At 30.3% G+C, this 21,859-nt stretch overlaps 1 protein-coding gene across 1 annotated transcript; it reads left to right on the forward strand.

The window, feature by feature from the left end:
- Positions 1-9,614: 9,614 nt before the first annotated feature.
- Positions 9,615-11,927, forward strand: LOC133693165 (protein SHI RELATED SEQUENCE 5-like). The gene is made up of 2 exons (XM_062114324.1): positions 9,615-10,824; positions 11,313-11,927. The coding sequence occupies exons 1-2, from the start codon at positions 10,251-10,253 to the stop codon at positions 11,684-11,686; spliced, it is 948 nt and encodes a 315-aa protein (XP_061970308.1). The 5' UTR covers positions 9,615-10,250; the 3' UTR covers positions 11,687-11,927.
- Positions 11,928-21,859: the final 9,932 nt, after the last annotated feature.

Below are 21,859 nucleotides of genomic sequence, written 5' to 3' on the forward strand. Positions count from 1 at the left end.
GATTGAAAGGCTCAAAGCTTCCAACAACAAGTTCTTCTTAGGCTTGTGAAAAGCGGTGGTAGGCACGTGAATTGAGTCTTGTAACCTTTGTTGAGACATTATGTCTACGAAACGGATATTACACCAATAATATGCTCAAACAGAAACCTATGCTCTACAAAATTCAGTCTATGGAAAACTATATCTATAATGTCTTTCACATGCAAGGCCAGGCGGGCCCCTTGTCTATGTCCCAATTGGACCCACACTACGATGGGGACCACACATCAAAGTCCTCTTGTGTACCAAATCTTTATGGCCTACGTATTTGCGACATGTGAGCTTACTTTTCTACCATTTAATTTAACAGAGCGTGGAGGGTAACATGCAAGAGAAATTACTGCCTAGGGTTTGATAAAATGCTATGCTGATCATCAGTTGATGCGTTTTGGTCGGTCAAGAATTGATACAATACGGCTGGTTTCTTTATAAAGGTTCGTATTCTCATATAAGTCTCCTTCCTGCCCTGCTGCATGGGGTAAGGATGGGTGGGGCAGGATTAGGGTTCTTTGCTCATGTCTCCAAGCTCCAAAGTGACAAGATTTGCTAGCTAGCTTGCTTTGGAAAATCAGAGCAACTGAGGAACCATTGTGACATAAAGGCACCAACCAATATTTGTCCTCCCGAGTCTACGAGGACAAAAGAACCTCCGAAGTGCCTCTCAAAAGCTTATTTAGTCCATAGACATTGACAAGCACCTTGTAGTAAAGGCCTTGCTGGGACCTCAAGATTCTTCAAGCCCCTAGTTGGCAGGAGCTGTAGTAAAATTCCAACACCAGGATCAAAGCGCAAAGGACACATATTTGACAAATTTATACAAATTGGCGTGTATAAAAAAACTAAAGGTTACAGATGATTGCTTTTTTAATGCAAGAAACAATTGAGAAAACTTACAGTACTACGTATGAGGAACAGTTTTTTTTTTTATTATTGGACAATAAGGTATATATTTTCGGATCAACTGAAGCATTAATCAAACCCAAATTTATTCAAGAGTGCATCTCCTTTTCCTCTCTAGATCACACCATGAAACTTTTGTATGCATATATAGTCTTCTAGTTTCCCTGCTCGTTGATTCTGAATTGAATGCATCTTTCGAGTCGCCAGAATCGATTGAATCGAAACTAAAAGCTTTAGCAATGATAAATTTGAGAGTTTGATAAAACTGTTGAAGGAGTGGAGAGTTGTGAGTTTGTTTGACTTAATCTGCGGACCAAGGCTTATAAATATTTAATCGTTAGTTATTTGGAAATCAAATTATTATTGGTATTTGATTGCTTAAGAGAATTTAATTTGAAAAGTCTCCCTCGGGGAGTAATCAATGACATCATGTTAGTTACTTTCTAGAATTTATTTTGAAAAAAAAAAGATATAAATTAAAAAAAGATAATAAAATTCATAGCCCATAAAAAATAATAAGAATATTATCACTTATAATTTTTTTTTCTATTTTTTTTTCAGAGTGGGTACAATAAATAACTAATATGATGTCCATTAGTTACTCCCAAGGACCTCACATATAAATTGAATTTAAAATTCCCATTACATATTTCATAAACCAAATTAATTTAAAAAAGTTTATCTATCAAAGGACTGTTGTTGATTAATTTCTTAAAGGATACTAATCTCCAATTAGTAACAAGTTTCTGATACTTAATTTGTTGCGTGTACTTATAACATTAGGCAGCGGAGAAAGCATAACTCATTATGTTCTGATTTTCACTGTGGCTGAAATTAAGAATGATCTGTTGTCCAGGCAAAACAGTGAAGAAATGTATCTGGTGTGACAGTGCGTGTGATCTAGGTTTTTGCACATTCGCCATGAAGCTCTAGCCTTCCCAGATGAGTTCGAGTTCACTTGGGTACAAATCGACCAACTTATTTAATAAAACTGTAAATTCAAGAACGGCAATGACTTACTTTCATAGCGGGTACCATGTGCTTCGATTGTTTTAAGCCATTCACTCTCAATCATTTTCCTTTAGAACGCGGAAAAGCCTTCGAGATTGACAAGGAAACAGCAAGCAAATTGCAATTATAGCTTCACTTTCCCGAATTGAACGGCAGACAAGTATTGCCGCATGATTAATGGTTAGGAATAACTTGAAACCAGTAGTTACACAAGAGATTTTTTAATATATAATTTATCCTTCAAATTTATTTTTACACGGAAAACAGACATAAATTGATGGAAAGATATTATATTTTTTTTCATTTTTTATATATATTTAAATATTTTTATTGTGCTTAACGTTTAAAATATCTCTACAATTGAATATAAAATATTCCATATATATATATATATATATATATATATATATATATAAAGAAACATACAAGATTAGAATTTTAAAGCTATGAACGATTATATTCTTTATTTTGTGAACAGATTCCTTAGAATCCGACGTACGATGCTAGAAGAGTTAAAAAGAAAATTACTATTATATATAGAAATGATTTCAAGTACTCCTACGGCATATAACCTACCCTAAAAGTAGGTTGCTTTCTTTCTTTTCTTTTTTTTTTTTTTTGTTTTTCATTTTTAATCCAAAGATGCCATGATAACAAAGTCCAAAATCATAGATTTCAATGGAGGATTCATGATGTGCCCTCGAGGGTCACCTCTACCTTAACCTAGCTCCATGTGTGAGAAATATTGAGTATCAATGCATAGCCGATCAGGAGAGGAATTAGAGAAAGAGGAAGAGTCAACTGGAGAAAAGAATGCATGCACGAGGCTCGAGAGTGAAAGACACAGACACAATTATTGAGACTCTCCCACCACACCAATCACTTAATAAAAACCCAGCACAGCTCTCACTCATTAAAAACAAATAAAAAATTTCATGCGAAAACCAATAAACATATGTTTACTTTCTACAGCCGAAAATGAGATATGTTAAAAAGGAAAAAAAACAAGGGTTTTACTTTAGCCGCGGGTTCTTGCTTTCACTAAATTTGAGAAGATGCATGGCTAGTGTTATACCATCAGCCAACCAGCTGTCTAGCTGTGGTTAAACGGTTGTCGTTTGTTTTGCTAATCATAATTAAACATCGAAGTTCTTCAATTCGGCTGTCATGCTTTATGCTTAATTATAATATAATCTTTTTCAATGATTACTTTGTTGCCTAATTTACATGGTTGCCTGAGTTGCTCGAGGAGCTGTGCAATCCCTATGTTTGTCACGGAGTACGGGGGGAGAAGGAAATTAGATTCAACATGACGAAGTAATGTATGATAAGAACACAACAAATGCAAAGAGCTAGCTAGTATAGTTTGGCCGGTGGGCGGGCGCTTGTACCTAATCTCAAGAGAAAACGATATCATGACACACAAGCTAGAGATTGTCACATCCTAGCATCGAGGGTCATGTTTGATGATTGTGCATGGTCAGATGTAGGTCTGATCAGCTCTAGTTTGAATTTAAATTTCTTTCCAGTTATCAACCATCAAGATTTAGTCCATTTATGAGGACTGTAATATCACCACTAATGTCTTTGAAACACTACTTCACGTTTTGTTTGAAACATTCCTCTTTTTTTATGTATACAAAATGCATATGCATGTAGTTAGGGCTTTAGCATTAACTCTTCGAGTCCTCGTATCGTATGACCTACCTCGAACTTCCACAGCATCACAGCACTGTAATAGGACCTGCACTGCAAATAAAATCCAATTCCAAAAAATTAGTCTCTGTTTGTTTCTATATAGGTTGTGGTTTGTATTTTGTCCCAATTCTAAATTTAAAAATTTTGATTCATCAATATACATCATAATGTTTTTATAGATTTTGTTGAAAACTCTTTATTAGTTATGAAAAAACTATAATTTATAGTTTTTTTAAAATATATTTTTTAAAACCACAATTATATGAGTTATTATATTGTTGATAGGAACAATAAATGAAATAGATTAATTAATATTTGTTATTGTTATTATTATTATTAGGATTGACCTCTTCTAAACAGAGTTTGTTTTGGTTCATGAATATTTCTCTCACAAAAGAAAGCTAATATAATAAGCAGGCTAACTGCAGCTAGATGAATATGACAGCCATGGTAATTTGATTGCTAAAACACGGTCTAGAAAACATGACAGGCTCTTAAAAAACACGTCTAGCTGATGATCACTGATCCCTAAAATGAAGCTTTCCATCCATTTCTACCGACTTTTTTCGATCAACGCCAAGAGCAGAGAATTCATCGAGCATAGGAACGTGAATTGCTATATATTCCGTTCATAGAGAGATAAGGCTATTCTAGGTTGCTACCACAAATCATGGAAAGGGAATTTTAACATTTAACAGCTCCGTGTCGGCGATGGATAAACAAATGCATTTATGATTTGCAATATACAAAGAACTAGATAGATGTCCTGTATTGCGTTGCGAGCAGCAACAAAGATTTTTGACCTAGAAAAATGAATATCAAGGTCTCGGGGAAAAAAAAAACTTGGCGTCAAACGGTCAATCCAAAAACCTTCGTACCTGTCTCGTTGTCTGGTTAGTGTTTCAAATCAAACAGATCAAGAGTTGTTTTGACCTAACGCTATCTTAGCGGATTTAAAGGCAAGTTGAAATAAACAACAGTTAAAAATATAATTTGATTTAAATATAAATTTCAAGATAAAATAATTTTTTTAAAATTATTAAAAAAGAAATTTACTAAATTTATCTGGATTTTTGTAACTTAATATATCAAACATGTGACTTGAATAATAAACTTAATCAAGTTTAAATTTTTTAAAACTATTTTTTATTTGATCATATTATAATAAAAATAGTCACTCGTAAAATCGACCACCAACTTAATGTCAAGACATTTATTTAAAACTTCAATAACATCTTAAGAAGTAAATCAAAATAAATTATGAAGCATAATTTCTAATTAGACAAAATTAACAAATCAAACTCGCAACTCAAGTTAAGAACTCAATCTTGTTAAACAATTTTTTTATAATTTTTTATTTAATTACACAACAACAAAAATAGAAACTTACAAAATCAAGGATCAACCAAATATCAGGGTATTTATTTAAGATCGCGATGAATATACAAGTATCAAACTAAAACAAATCATGTTTTTCAATTTAAAATTATTTGAATATTAAATAATAAAATTAAAAACAAAATCAACAAGAAAAATGAATAAAAATCCAACTCGAGAGGATAAAACTGAAAAAAAAATCAATTCTAAAAATAAAAAATGAATAAAAAGATTGAGACACGCAATCTTGAGGCCTATACATGCTTAGTTTATTTTTATTTTTTAAGGGAATGATAACATGTTGTCTACCCTTTCTTAAAAAAAAAAAAAACACAAGTGATATGTTGTTTGCTATTCTAATTTTTGGCCCCCAAGGCTGAAAAACCAAGCAATCAACTCCCATGAAAAAAAAAAACCCTTTATAACCCAATTTCCTAGTCAAAAACACCTAAAAACCATAGCAGAGCCCTTGAAACACCCATTTCTAGTATTAAATTAGTATTTAATCGGTCTAAAAAATTCAAAATCAACATGAATTTAATAAACTTCCTAATTGAGGTCTGCCCTCTTATGCAATGGGAATGCCAAAGAACATCCCAGATGAAACTTTTTTCATTGAATGCAATTCAATAACATCAAAATCAACATTTTTTATTGTTGAAGTCGATGTTAATTTTTTTCTTTATCATTGGAATTCAACACCTTTCTCTCCCCCCTCTCTCGAGCTAGGAACCGAGATATTAAAAAAATAATTTTTTGGATCAAAATTAATTTTTTAAAAGTTAGAGGGACTGAAAAGATAGAATTTGGAGATTAAATAAAAGAACCAAAGTGAATATTTCAAGCCACCTTTGACATTGCCACTTATTTTTTATTTTTTTCACCCTGATCCTTTATTTTTCAATTTAGCCCTTTCTTAATAAATCATAAGTAGTTGGCTACCAATTTGGTCATAAATGAAAAAAAGAAGTTAAATGACCAGAATAAAAAAAAAAGCATTATGAGTTCATGTAGAAACAATATATGGCTTTTAGTTTATATTTGCAATATTGAGCGGTCAATAGTAAGGACAATGATACTTCCTTCCTCGACTCCTAATTAGCATAGTTTTTACATTGGATATGTCAAATTAACACAATGATCTATCAATCTTGAGTTTATCTTGGGTTGGATTTTATTTTAAATAAAATAAAAGGATAGCTAAATCAAGTGATCTAACGAGTCAACTCATGTTATTTTAATTTTTTTAAGTTTTTTTTAAATAATGTTGTTTTATGTATAAATATTAATATAATATCAGTTTAGAATAAATTTGAATTGATCTAAGATTCATGAGTTAAGTTGACCAACCCATTACTTGGAATTCTTAGACAAAAGTCTCGTGAGTATGCTAATTAATTATAGTAATTAACTTCAACTTTTCAGCTGAATTTTGAAGCTTCATGTGGTTTTTCAACATGTTTTTGCCACAGATACTTTGCAAGAAATTTGCTTATAGCATTATCATCTAAGATCCATAAAATTCTAACCTCGATACACGTCACCGCACCGAAAATACAAAAGAAAAACTATTATATGATTCGAGGTAATTATAAATTAATATATATATATATAATAGTTTATTGGCCTTCATTCTTTCATGGTAAAAATTCTCTATTTTAATTAATTATCTTTTATTAATTCTATTTACCAAGAAAGAAGAAAATAAATAAGGATCAAGAATACATTTTTTAAAGTTACGAGGATTAATTAGTTAGTTTAACTAGACTGGAAGGACTTTTTGATTAGGGATACTGGGCACGGTTGTGAGTACGGTGGGGACTGAGAAGCGGCCGCGGGAGTCTCTATTTAGGTAGTGTTTATTTTGATGTGGAACGTGTATTTTAAAAAAATTTATTTTTTATATTTTTTAATTATTTTAATGTATTAATATAAAAATAAAAATATTTTAAAAAATAATTACACCACATTACCAAATATATATATATATATATATATATATATATATATACTGAAATCCATTTACTAGAGACTAGTAATCTGCGGTTCACGTGGTGCTTTGATAAAGAAATTATTAGAGACTACTAGTTTTCTATTAGCGACCTAAGGTGGGCCTGAAAGTTTAAAGTCATTTTCTTGCAAGAAGGATGATTTTGTGGTGATGAGTCCATAGAAGAAGCTGTGCATCCTCAAGCATAATGGATGGAGATTTTAATTTTAATTAGACATGGGAAGCCAGGGATAGTTCTCTAGGTACTAGAGTTCAATTATTATGAAACTTTATCATCAACATGTAACACTCATTATTGCTTTTAAATTATGAAGTTTTCAAACCCTTTTGTTTTAGATCTTAGCGGGTGATCATCCCATTTGCTTTTATATTTTGACTTGATTTTCCAACATATATGAGTGTTAGGATTGCGGTATTTTTTGTTTTTGAACGTGTTTTTTTTTATATTAAATTAATATTTTTAATATATTTTAATGATCTTCATAGACTGATATTAATATATATTTTTTTAATTAAAAAATATTTATAGAAAAAATCATGCATCACATTATTAAACATAAATTAATAATTAAGGAATTTTTTTTTTCAAATCGTGTTGATTCAATTAAGGAATTTTTTTTTTCAAGGAACAATACAATGATATTTATTTTTATAAAAATGATTTCACGAATCCATTTGTTTTGGACATTTACATGTGCAATTATTTGTTTCTTTGTATGTTATCAAACGAAAAATAGTGAAAAATGCGTGGGAAAAAATATGGAAAAGGAAATTCCAACAACATATAGAAGTTTTTTTTTGTTAATTTTTATTATCAGGAGACGTAGAATTTAGGTAATTAGTAACCACCATGTAGAAAATAACAAAAAACCAACTGGACTCCACAGGATTAATAGCTAGAAATTTTTATAAATCTTTATTTTCATCCTTGTAAGAGGAGAGATTGGGTGAATTGTCACCCTTGCCTTGTCATTTCTAATTCAAAGGTGTTGACCTTTAAGTAAATTAACATTTTAAAGAACAATTAAAACACTAGTATCTCATTAACGAAATAAATTTTGTGTCCTGAGTCAATGATAAAATGATTATGTGTAGGGTTTTTTTTAATTAACATGATTGTTCGAGTTAATTTATATATTTTGAAATTAATAATTTTATAAATTTTTAATAGTTCTAAAATTTATAAAACTTGAAGTAATAATTTCTAAATAATATAAAAAAAATCTATCTAATTGAGTCACATGTATAAAAAATTATTGTAGATTTTTTAGTGTCTGCATAAGAGGAATTGACAGGTAAGAAAATTGGAAAAAACAAAACTAAATAATACGGAGAAAAGGGAAATACACACAATCCCCTGAGTTTGCCATGAAATTCCCAGCTAAACTTAGATCAATAACAACCGTTACATCACTTGCACCCTGCATCTCTAACCATTGATTTTAAATACCGGTTATTAGAACCAGTTAATCGATTCGGCGACTCTAATAAAATTTTTTTTAAATCGGATTAAGTTTTATTTTTAATTATTAATTCATCCCATTTAAATTATTTAACAGATTAATTCTTCAATTAATTAACTTAATTAATAGTTTTAATTAAAAATATTAAAATAAAATTATTTTAAATAAAATAAATGGCTCATTTAATGGTTCATTAATAACTTAACAATCTAATAATTTAAATATTAGAGCGTGACAAATATACTCTCGTAGGTAATATTAATGGATAGGTGAGACGGTGTCATTGGATTGCTTCGAGATTGAAAAATTGGAGTAAAATCAAATCAAACTTAATTACAGGATCGAAAGGGTCAGAAAAAGTACTGAGCAGGTTTCCCGGAGCAAAGAACGAAGAGGCAAAAGCCTTTGTTCTGCCACGTGGATCCACCACCGGCCGTTAGATAACAATTGAATGGCTAGATTGAAAACATCTTCGATTCTAGGTACATTGAAACTGGAAGACAACTGTAGATAAGTGACCAGAGAAGTAGATATATCTGGTTCAGAGAGTGTTATTTTTATATTAATATATTAAAATATTTTTTTTATATTAATATATTAAAATAATTTAAAAACACTAAAATAAATTAATTTAAAAATATTTTTTAAAATTTTAATAAAAAACAGGTTAAGAGAAGTAAATATAAGTAAATATATCTGGTCTAGAGAGTGTTTACCTATTGTGAAAGTAGTTTTTATTTTTTTATATTAATATATTAAAATAATTTAAAAACACTAAAATAAATTAATTTAAAACAAATTTTTTAAATTTTAATAAAAAAACAAGTTGAAATCCATTCTCAAACACCCACTTAAATTGAATAAATCTAGAAAAAATTATAAATAATTTTTTAAAAATATTTTTTAAATAATTTTTATATATATCCAATAAGTAAAGTCCTAAAAAAATTATTTTATACTAAGAATTTTTATTAAATAGAAACAATTTTTATTTAATAAATATATTTTATTTATTCCTGTAACTTTTTGTTAGGTGGGAGATATTGAATGCCCAAGTGGTTTAGAAGTAGATTTACTTTTGTTCTTTTCTTTCGATCTCATGTATCCTTTATATTTATTTACTGTCACTCTAAAAAAAACACTGAGAGCTGCTCCTGCTACAAAGAAAGAACCAGAGAGTAATTGACGAGAAGAGAGAGGGAAAGTAGGTCTGTCTTAAATGAGGTAAGTGTCGCAGAGTGGGGAGAGCAGTGCAGTTGCCATGGCGGCGTAGCAGGGCTCTAATTCCGTGCCATTATTGCTTCGTTAACATTGAAAGAGAATTCAAGAAAGCTGGCCTTAGCTCAGGCTGCCTGCCTGGTTGGTTCTATCCACAAGTCAAGAATAGTAGTCTAGCTTACCCATCTTCTCTCTTCCTCTCTCGGTCTCTTCCTCTTATACAGTTAGCAAAAATCTTGAAAGTTTTTACCTCTTTCTTAACCCTCCACTCAAAAAAGGCTGCAAAAACCTTAGACCCAGAGAGTCCTCAGAATCAGATCAAGAGAAGATCGACGAGTCATATAAAATATATAGTCAGCCATCAAAGAAACACTCCACTGATTTAAGACTCCCCTAGAAACCCCACCAAAATTCAACTCTTAAAAGACCCAAAAAGCAAAACCTGTGATCTTGCAGATTTCCAGAGTCTGTCATTTTCCTGCTATGGATTTTTTTTCTAAATTGAGGTTGGTATCAGCTTTTGGGTGCAAGAAATGGCAGGGTGGTTCTATCTAGGTGGGGGAGAAGGACCGTCGAGGAAACAAGATCAAGAGAAAGAAGACAATAATAGTAGTTTGTTTTTGTACAGACCATCAAACGAGGAGATCTACAACAACAAGGGGTTTGAGTTATGGCCGCAGTATTATCACCAGCAGCAAAACATGAACAGCTTCTCGTTTGGAGTGGGTCCTAGTCGAAGAAGTTTATCTGATGATCACTCTTCAAGATCAGGTTTTAGTTTGACGCGACAAGGAGGAGGAGGAGGATTAAGAGGAGGAATGAATTGTCAAGACTGTGGAAACCAAGCTAAAAAAGACTGTCCCCATTTGAGATGTAGAACTTGTTGTAAGAGTCGAGGGTTTCCGTGCAACACCCACGTTAAGAGCACTTGGGTCTCTGCTGCTAAAAGGAGAGAAAGGCAACAACAACTAGCTGCTTTGCAACAACATAATCAACAACAAGAACAACATCAACAACAGTTTCTAGGAGAGAATCCAAAAAGGCAGAGGGAGAATCATGGTGGTGCTTCCTCTCTTGCTTGCACTCGTTTAGCCGCTACCACGTCAGGTAAAGCTGTGCTAGTACTACTAGTAGGAGCTCAAAATACAAACACAGACCAACAAAAAATCACTAAAACTACAAATATTTGATGGTGGGGTTCCCTTTGTAAACAAATCTTTTAAAGATTTTTGACGAGGATTTACAAGAAACTGAACCGAACACAATTTGAGAAAGTTAAGTAGAGAGATCTAGAGATCTTTAAGGAATAGTTCTTGTGAGAGCACTTTCAGTTGTTGCTACCCAGCAAGACAAGTATCATTTGCGTGTGTGTGAGCAAGTCCATCTCCATAGTCAGCCACCCACCACGTGCTTTTCTTTCTCTTTTCTCTTTTCTTTTCATTCCTTCACTGTTTGCTAGTAAAATTGACGATAAAAAAAGGTCACATGAAATTAATTAGCAAAAAATTATTTTCTTTGTCTCACTTATTTAATTCCACTCGAAATATCATTTGCTTTCATTCGAACTGATTTTCTTCAACTCTGAGATGAATTAGGGCTGGAATTGACAGCATTTCCACCAGAGGTGAATTCAGAAGCCATATTTCGTTGCGTTAAAGTAAGCGCCATGGACGATGCAGATGATCAGTTGGCATATCAAACGGCTGTTAACATTGGAGGCCATGTTTTCAGAGGAATTCTCTATGATCAAGGTGCAGATGGCCGTTACGCCAGTACAGGCGGTGAGAGCTCCTCCAGTGGAGCACAACAACTTCTTATAACAGCAGCAGGAACTAGCACCACGGGAACTACAACAAACACTAGCAATCCAGCTGCTGGCAATACTTTGCTCGATCCATCTTCTCTATATCCAGCTCCTCTCAATGCTTTTATTGCTGGTACGCAATTCTTCGCTCCCCCAAGGTCCTAGCTGCATTCTAAACAAAACCTATCTATTTGTCAAAGAACTCCATAAATAGGTGGTCTTGTTGTAGTAGAAGTTTTTCATTTTTCAGCATGCATGCACTCGAAACTGAAGTAGAGAGAGCATAGGGATTTTAGAAATTAGAAATGGAACATTGCCAGGAAGGAGAATGTGGATGTTTTTTTTTTTTTGAATTTTTTTTCGAATTTCAATTCAGATTTCATGATATGGGTTTATTTAATTTGATCCTATCGATGATGAAATGACTTAATATTATTTCTTTGTTTTCTATGTGGATTCGTGCAATCTACTTAAAATTTTTTGCTGATCGCTCTCGTTGTTTGTTGATTACTTTATGGTTGAGATATATATTGAATCGATTGCTTTCTGGTTGGTGTTGAACTCGATGCGCTTTTTCCCGTTTATTGGCTTGCTTGCCGGATTTAAATGGAAAGAAATAGGTTTCTTGTTCTGTTAGGCAAAGAGTTTAAAACCCTTTTTTTATGAATATAGTAAAAATTCTTGAGAAGATAGAAAAATAAAGGCAGGGCCAGCTTTGGAAGCCTTTCATCCATTAATAGCCAAGTGACACGATGAAAGAACAACTCCAATCTAGCTCCACCCTCTCTTTCTCTCCCCTCTCTCCTCTCTGTCCTCCTTTTTGACTGCTCTCCTCTCAGCCTGGTTACATGTGTATGCATTCTTCCTTATGTATGTAAATGGAAAATTTTGATGGGCGTTTATACGACTACTTGCCTGCAAAACAGCAATATTTAGCCGCTTGAGGCGACGTGCATGGATGTGACCTAAATGGTAGAATGGAAAATGTTGCTTATGATTATCAGAAATTCAGAAATGTTAATGCTCCTGCATGTGATATGTGTTCTATGTAGACTATGGCCAATGACATAGGTCGAGGCACGTGTATATATATATATATATATATAGGTATCGAAGATGCTTCCATAGATTGCTAGATTTGGTACAAAGGAAAGAAACGGGAAAATTTAGAATTTCCCTCGTTTTGTAAGATCTGACCTCCGGCATGTGCTCTCCCATCTTTTATCGATATCTAGATTTTACTACTCTAGAAAATATTTCTTCGTTCAATTACTGTTGTCCTTGCTTAGAGAAGTATTTGATTACTAGATGCTTGCTTTCTAGCTAGCTATTTTCTTCAACAAGCATAGAATGGTGGTAGTATATACATCAAATATAGGATGAGTCATCCACCTTCCCGTGTAATGAGATCTGAGAATTTTGATAAATATTCTGGTAGTTCTAGTCTGTCGAAGAAAGACAATGAGGGAAGAAAGGCAATGAGGGTGTTTAGAGGGTATTTCAACTAGAGTTTTCAAAAAAAATTAATTTTTATTTCTTTCAAATTAATATTATTTTATATTTTTTAATTGTTTTGATGAGCTGATAAATAAAACATATATCATTTTAATATATTTTAAAATAAAAATATTTTTAAAAATAACTGTTATTACCCTCTAGAACACAACAAAATGCTTGCAACTTTTAGATAGTGATGGATAAGAAGTTGCTCTTGATACATAACTTTTGAAATTACTATCTACTGTATTCCCGTACTTAAATAGTCTACGCCAGTTTCTTTCGACTCTTGTTTGCTACCTGGCGGGGTTGCCTCAAATATTGGGAAAAGGGGGTGGGGGCCGATTTAGGTAGGGATTTTAGATTCGACGCATGCAATGCTCTCTTGTTCAAAACTAGAGATGTATCTTTTGTCTTTTGAGAGAAATAATTAAGATGCTTTATCTGAAAGATAGAAATTCATATTTATTTATTTATTATTAGAAAGCAAATTCTCTGTGCATGATTCTCGAGAAAATCTATGATTTGATTTACTACCTAGAGCGTAAAGAGAGAATATATTATGGATGAACCAATCACCAGCTTAGTTTGCCTAAAGCTAAAGAATAATTACTAACAATACCATGTACTTAAATCCTAAACTATAGCACATCAAGATAATGTTCGGTTGTTGTTCTTGGATAAAAAAGACGAAGATATTGAAGACAGATGGGAGATGTTTTCTTATGCTTACTGCTTAAAAAACACATAAATTATCTCTAAAATCCTTACAAATATTGATTTTTTCCTTATTTTCTATATCTATTACCATGACAGTACTATCTAAAAGCCACTTAAATTTCACTCATTAATAATTAAATCATCATTTTGAGCTCAAAGAGATATCCATCTGATCATCCGATTCATGACTTGGAATGAACGTCGCAGTGTGTGCCTGCCTAGCTAGCTAGGATCGATCGAATAAGCTGCTGTCTTACGTACATTTTGAAACTATATATATGTGAGTCTTAAGCTTATAGCGCCATGTATTCAAACTTGTCATGATAAGGTATAATTGTAGGCAACTCCATATAGGAGATTAAGTCGAGGAATCAATCAAAGCACGAGGGAGATCGACATGATTTCCAGCTAAGAACATTTGAAATATATATACCGTGAGAGTACAGCAATCGCATGTGTTATGGTTGGTTGCGTTACTTGACTTTCTCTTCTCATCAATCAGTTTCCAATTTACAATCAATATATGTCATCAATAGTTAATTAGATGCTTGCCAGATGGAATGGAGAATTTGTAATTCGATTATTTGTTGCTTCCTTGCGAAATGAAGTCATTTTTTGAGTTGACTCACTATCAAGTTACCTGCGTCAAAAGATGTTGCATTGTTTAATATTGTTAAAGAATAATATAAATTATATTTTAAATTATCTAACAGTTTAAGTTTTTAGATTAAAATAATTTTTAATTTGACATGGTATCAAAACCTTAATAACCAAGCGATTACGAGTTCGAATCTTACTATTCTTATTTATTTGATAAAAATTAAACACAAAATAATGTAAATTTATATAAATTTTAAAGTCAAAAAACTTTTAAGTAAAAATATATATTAAAAAATAATATAAATTATATGCAATGTTTATATGCAAACATAAGTTATTATTGTTTATATGCGATGTTCTTCTAGAATCGCAACGATTAGGTCAAATGCTATTTGAAAATTAAATTAGGCGTCATTCAAACAAATAAATAAATAAATATATATTCTGCATTACAAATAAAGCGGGGTATCTCTTGTTTTCAATGAAAAGTACAACTACTTATTATTGAATTCCTTTTTTTAATTAAGAAAAAAAGAATCGTTTATTTTCTATTTAAAATTTACATATATCAAATATGCTAGTGTTTATATAATTGGTTTTTATTGAAATGACATCTATATGTATTTTCACCCTATTCAGCTCTTTTTTTAACTTAAAAATTACTTTTATAGAAATATGGTAAGTAAATTTAGGTTTGGTTTATTTTTGCATTTCAAAAGTATTTTTAAAAAGAAATTAAATTTTTTTTATTTTTTTTACTTTAAATTAATATTTTTTTAATATTAAAAAAAATATTTTAAAAAACAATCATAATTATATTTTAAAAAAGATAAAATTCATTAATTATTTTAATATCATGGACGGTAGAAAGTAAAAGGTGAAACTAAAGGTTGTCTCCTTCCTTCTTGTAACTTTGAACTTGGGGATCAAACAAATGAACTTTATTTTTTACTTCTGCTTGTTAACTCAGATAATCGATATTTTAAAAGATTAAATTAATTTCTAGAGAAAAATACGTAAAGGGGCAATCTAGGTGGCCATCAAAGTAAATCGTGGGTTTCATTTTTTGCCCTTTTTAAAAAAAAAAAAAATCCTCGCATCTTGTTCTTACTTGGTGATGCATAAATATTGCTAGATCTGTGGAAAATAAGAGGGAATAAATATTATTGGATGCCTGTCCTGTCCTCGTCAATGTGAAATCGACTACTTGGAATCCGAAAGGCGGATGCATTCAGAGGATATGGTTACCAAATTCATGACTGAGGAGACATTTGTATATATAGCCCCAACAAAATAACCAAAGGCAGAGGATCTTGTTCTCAAGTCCCACCACCTTTCTTCTTCAAGCATAAATTCACGCCCACTCCTGACCTCTTCTTTTGCATAATATTTGACAGTAAAACAACAGTAATTTATTTTCTTTTCTCTTGCATATATAGACTTGCCATGAATTCGAGATCACATAAATTCTTAGCACGAGGATGCGCGCATTTGTGCTTGTTTAGTGCACAATGCGGATGATTATTGATACTTTAATGAATAAATGATCAGCATTGAGGAAGTTGTCATCATTAAAATCCACTTCTATATATCGAAGACATGCTTTTAACAGTAGGTTTCTTGTTGTCTTGGTGGGCTCAATGCCTTAGATTTTTTAAAATTTCTGTGTAACACTTTTTTTTTCCCGATCAGCGGTGCTGCCAGCACTTTATTACTATTATTATTTTAGAATCGCCAGCACTATATTTATCATACACTCTCATTAATTGCATTTGCCATCACCACCATTTCTGCAACTGCGCGCCGCTGCTACATGGATCAACGGAACGCCCTCGTGTACTCCAAAGCTTGTTGGCGCACCTCTCACCGAACGTAGAACGTTTGTTTCCCTTATCGTACATATATACCAAATTAACAAGTACTTCTCCGATTTTCACTTGATCTTTAGCTTCAGACCCAAACATATACAGGCCATTATCATTGTTCATAATGCGTGTCCCTGTGTTAATTGGATTGGGTATACAGTATAAGAGACTCGATGTTGACCTTATAGTATATATTGTACGCATGCGTTTGTATTTTACAGGGCCATTAGGATTTGGAAGAGGATGCCATTTGTATAACGCTGCAAAATTGGTTCTGCATTTGTAGCAGGGATCATAAACCCCAATAAGAAAATACCCTTTGGATTTTAGTGAGAAAATATACTCAACAACATTAATCGTAAATAAATTATACCCAAAAAAAAAACATTAATCATGAAGACTGCCTAGATGCTATCATTAGAGATGTAAATTTAACCTCAATCTAATAAATAATTATCCTTATTTGAATGAGATGCTTTTCTTGGATATATATTTAACTCAATATAAATATTATTAAATCTCACCTGAAGTTCAATCTAAACGTAATTCAATATATATGTGTGTGTTATTTATTATTTTGTTATTATATTCAAATACATATTATTAATTATTTATTTTATGTTGAGTAATAAATAATATTTTAATAATAAATATCAATTGATAAAATATGAATATCTAAATTTTTTATACAATAAATAATAAATATAATAAAAACTCGAAGAATAATGAATACTTACTAGATAGGTGATTCGCGCTACGTAGCTGGCTAACCTAATTTTTTTTAATAAAAAACAAAATGTTAGGATGATGCAAACATTTCTAAAAAGCAAAAAAAAATATGAGAAAAAATTGAAAACAAAAAAAAAGTACCAAAAAAACTCAATCCAAGTCCATCCTAGTTAGCATACCAAATACATGACTTGATCGTGACAATAGAGTAACCCCCGCCAAAAATAAATTAAATAAAATCATCAAACTAAATTACCAGATAACCCAATACTAAAGGGTGAAACTGGAAAAAAATTCTTGAAGCAATGAAAAAGAACCTTGAGTCAAACCATGTTAATCCATTAACTCCATGATCAGTATAAGACTAATATAGCTTCATAGAAAGAAAACAAGAAAAAGCATGAAGATTGATTCTCAATTAATCAAATGATGAAGGGTGAAATTAAAATAAAAGGTCATTTTAAAAAAAATCAAATATTGAGAATCTTATCTCGTAATTAAGAAAAATTAAATGAGAATGTAATAGCTTCATCATATAAAGTAAAATGAAAAAGTTTCGAAACTCAACTCCTAACAAATAAAATATTAAATGATAAAATTGAAAAAAAAACATAATACAAAAAACATAAAAAAAATGACTTGGATCAACCTAGGTTAGCATGCAAAATTTACAATCTGGTTATGATGCTAGGGTAATCTCATCAAAATCAAATTAAATAAAACTATGAAGTTTGATTGCTAAACATCTTAATGTTGAAGATAGAGATAACCTAGATTATTTTTAAAATTAATAAAAAAATCTAATAGAAAACTAATAAAAAAAATAACAGAGCCCAATCCTTAATTAAATAAATATTGAAAGTTGAAAATGGAAAAAAAGGGAAAAAAAAACCAAGCAAATCTCGACGAATCTCCTAACCTTGGTCAATTTCTCAAATTTATAACTTGTGAAATCCTAGACCCAGACTCAACCAAAAAACTCAATTTCCAACCAATTTAACATTGAAGGATAAACCAGAAAAAAAATTAAAAAATTTCAAAGTTAAAAAATAGCAATTAAAAGAATAATAATTAAATCAAGTAGGATAAAAAAACTAGTGGAATATATATATACAAAATGGGGACCAAATTTGAAGGAGAAAACAATTGAAGGAAAATGAAATTGAAATAAAATCTCAATTTGATAAATTATTTCATATAAAACATATAGTAATCAAAAGAACATATACTGAATATGAAGGAGAAATTTTTTTGAAGGGTCAACATGAAAATCAAGGATGAAAGAGAAAAAAAAAATAAAATCATCACACCAAACCATATACTTTTTTTCTACACGCGTTGTCGCATCATGAAAGAACCTCTGAGACAATTGAAATATTGTCGTTGAACGAGGTGTTTGGACGATACTACATACACCACTCAAAAAGCATGGGTGTTGTCCATTTGAATGCATATGTTAGCTATTTTTTTAACAATATTTTTATTTGTTAAATTACTAAATAATTTCTAAATAAACCTAGTTATTTCAGAAAAAAATATAATAAAAAGGTGAAAACATCGGACACCAGCCTAATAATTTTTTATTTCAAGGACACTAGTCATTTTAGTATATAAAAAAAATTAAAAAGACAAAAAAAATCCCTTCACACGAGTTTAATATTTTTCTGGTAATTAAGTGAATTTATGGCAAATTACTTTTAATTTTAATTTAGTTTTTTTTTTTAATTATCTTGGGTGGCTGATATGCACACGAAAAACCTCCAGCTAAGACAGGATTGGCAGTCAAGGACTGAGATGGGACTGCAAACCCAATATTGACATGCAGTCCTTTTGGATTGTTCACCAAAATTATCCTCTTGAAAAGGCTGACTCATCCCCAAGGAGCTATGGGGTTTCGTTTTCTCACTAGGCCTTGTAGGTTATGGGTCAGGCGCATGCACATCTGCTCTGTTTATTTCTTCGTGGCTTTGTTTTTTTGAGCTACAAAAGGTGGCCCCTTCAGCAGTTCTTTGCTATTACAGCCAGCAAGCATGTGCATGGTCGTGTTTTATGCGTGAGAGAAAATCTATGTAAAAAAGAAGAAGATGATCTCATCTGCTATCTTAGCATTCTCATCTTATACTTGCTTTTAGGTAACATCACCTTAACAGTCGTTTGAGACGATGATAATGATGATTGATTTTAAAAAAAAATTAATATCTTAAAATAAATTTTTTTATTTTTTTATTTTTAATATTAATATATTAAAACGATCCGAAAATATAAAAAATTATTTTAAATAAAAAAATTTAAAATTTTAAAAAATATTATTTACACCACGTTCCCAAATGGAACCTAAACTATCGCGTCTAAGAACCGCAGTGCAAAGCCAAATAGATAAGTTAAAGAGAAACTATTTCATGAAAAATGATTTTATTAGACAAGTTTGTAAATAAAAAATATTTTTTAATTAAAAAAAAGATTTGAGTTGATTTCTAAAAAAATATTTTCAGGCCAAAAATATTTTTGAGAAGTTGTAAAAAAATAAAAAATATCTCATTATTTATTAATTATATTAAATTTGGTCCTCAATCTTTTGATTGCTATATATATATATATATATATATATATATATATATATTCAATTTGATTATTTAAAATTTAATTTTATTTGATTTTTACACCAACTTTAATACTCATTCTTTTTATTATTATTTATCTTTTCTTACTATTTTTTTAATTAAATATTTTTATCTATCATATTTCATCATTATTTTTTTCATTGCTATTTGTTTTATTTAAAATAGTTTATGAAATTATTATTTTTTCAATTTCATCACCATTCAATTTTTTTATATGTTAGATTTGGTCTCTATTATTTTGATTGATTTTTTTTGCAATTTAATCCTCCTTCAATTTTTTATTTGTCAAATCTACTCTCTATTCTTTTAATAAATTTTTTTAAAATAAAACATTAATAAGTTATTTTTTATGATATAGTCAAACACTATAAAGTGTTTTTCAATTTATTTTTCATAATACTGTGAAATATTAAAAAATAATTAACTTTCTAATAATTTATTTTTTATAGAAACTACTTTTCAACAAAAAAACAACAACGCTTTAGAACTGATTGATTGCTAGTTGTCTTTTACCGATAAAATCATGTTATTGTAATTTTTTTTAATCTTAAATAGAAATAAATAAATATAAATTATAATGCCCCTTACTTTGTAATTCTTATATTCAAATAATTATTTGGAAAAAGTTTATATTGATACATTGCAAACTCTTTAAAAGAATAATATCTTGAATGTAATTTGATAAAGAAAAAATTACATTTCTTTTCTAACTTTTATTATTTTCAAGTATGTTTCTAACATAAAAATATAACGACGAGGAGAGAATTTTAATTTTCTGAATAAACTTTTTACTACACGTATTCATCAAGTATACATTTATTAAATAATAAATTATCTCTTAAAAATGAGCAATACAATTTTAATATTAATATATATTAAAATCATTTAAAAACTCATTATCTCACTTATTTGAATCGTGTTTTACAGAAATGTAAAATGTAATTCAACTATTAATACAATTCATTAACAATAATCTATTACAGAAATGGTTGTTTTTCATTAGTGTTCTTATAACTTCAAACATGGTATCATGCTCTCCTAAATAATCATGTTGATGATTGATGATGTATCAAAAAAATCAAAGTAGTTTAAAATAAATATTTATGTGTTGTATAATTAATTAATTTATTGATTCTAACAATTTGATCTATTTTTTCTATTGGAGTCTAGTGAGCTAAAATGTCTAAGATAGCTAGTATTTGTAAAAGATTTTATTTGATAGATTTGGAAACTCTTGGATATTTAACTAAATAATTTTTTAAAAAGATATACTCTAAATATATATATATATATATATTGAAAATAGAGATTGTAAACTTGAAACTTGAAAGATTTACGAGATATTTACAACTCACAAGTCCTGTCCTTTTGTGGATATGAAGGGCTAAAATGTTATTTTGTTATGATAGCATTAACGAGGGATAAATATTTATTACATAAGTATTAATAAGAGATGAATATCTATTACATAAATATCAATATGATGGAAATAAGAGATTTTTTATATATCCAATGGTGTAGGGATAGTAGGATTCAAAATGTAGTTAAGCCCGTGAAAGTTTAGCTCTTCCTCAAAACTGAGACCATGGGCGGTTGAGCCCAGACATGTTGTCTAAGATCATGGGTTTTTTGGTCTTTAGAAGTTTTTTAAGATCGTTAATTTAGGTTTATCAATAACCCCGAGTCTTTGTAATATTTACATGCAAAAACTTGTAAGAATATCATGTATTGGGTTTTTCAAGTTTTCTTTGTATGATATTAGGGATGGAAACCCTATTAATGCATCGACTATTAATATATCGAAGAGCCTGTGTGGAGGGGCATGTATCACGGTTGAAAAAAACATTTACAAGCACGTAAAGGGTAATTGTGGAAGAATCCATATTTAGAAAGTTTTTCAAGAGGGTAAGGTGAAACTATAAAGAAATTTATACTTATAAAGTTTTTCTAATAGGTGAAGAAATTCCTGGAGGAGGAGCTTATACTTATAAAAACTTCTAGGTGGTTGGAGGAATCCAAGAATGGTGGAGCCCGTCTTATAAATTTTTTTAAGTAAAAGCTTATCTATAATGTCTCAAAAATTTAAAGTACTTTAGTAACAAGGCTTATATGTTAGATAATCGATTAATTTTTTGATTCTAGCAATCTGATTTATTTTCCCTAATCAATGTGATTAGTGTTTATTACTTGGTAAGCCAATATGATTGAGTAGCCAGCACCTGTAAAAAATCTCATTTGATTGATTTTTGGACTATCAAATGCTCAAATATTTTTTTAGAAATTGAGTGTAATAATATTTTAGAGAG

Source organism: Populus nigra, chromosome 5 (genome assembly GCF_951802175.1).
Source record: "Populus nigra chromosome 5, ddPopNigr1.1, whole genome shotgun sequence".
Classification (NCBI taxonomy): Eukaryota; Viridiplantae; Streptophyta; class Magnoliopsida; order Malpighiales; family Salicaceae; genus Populus; species Populus nigra.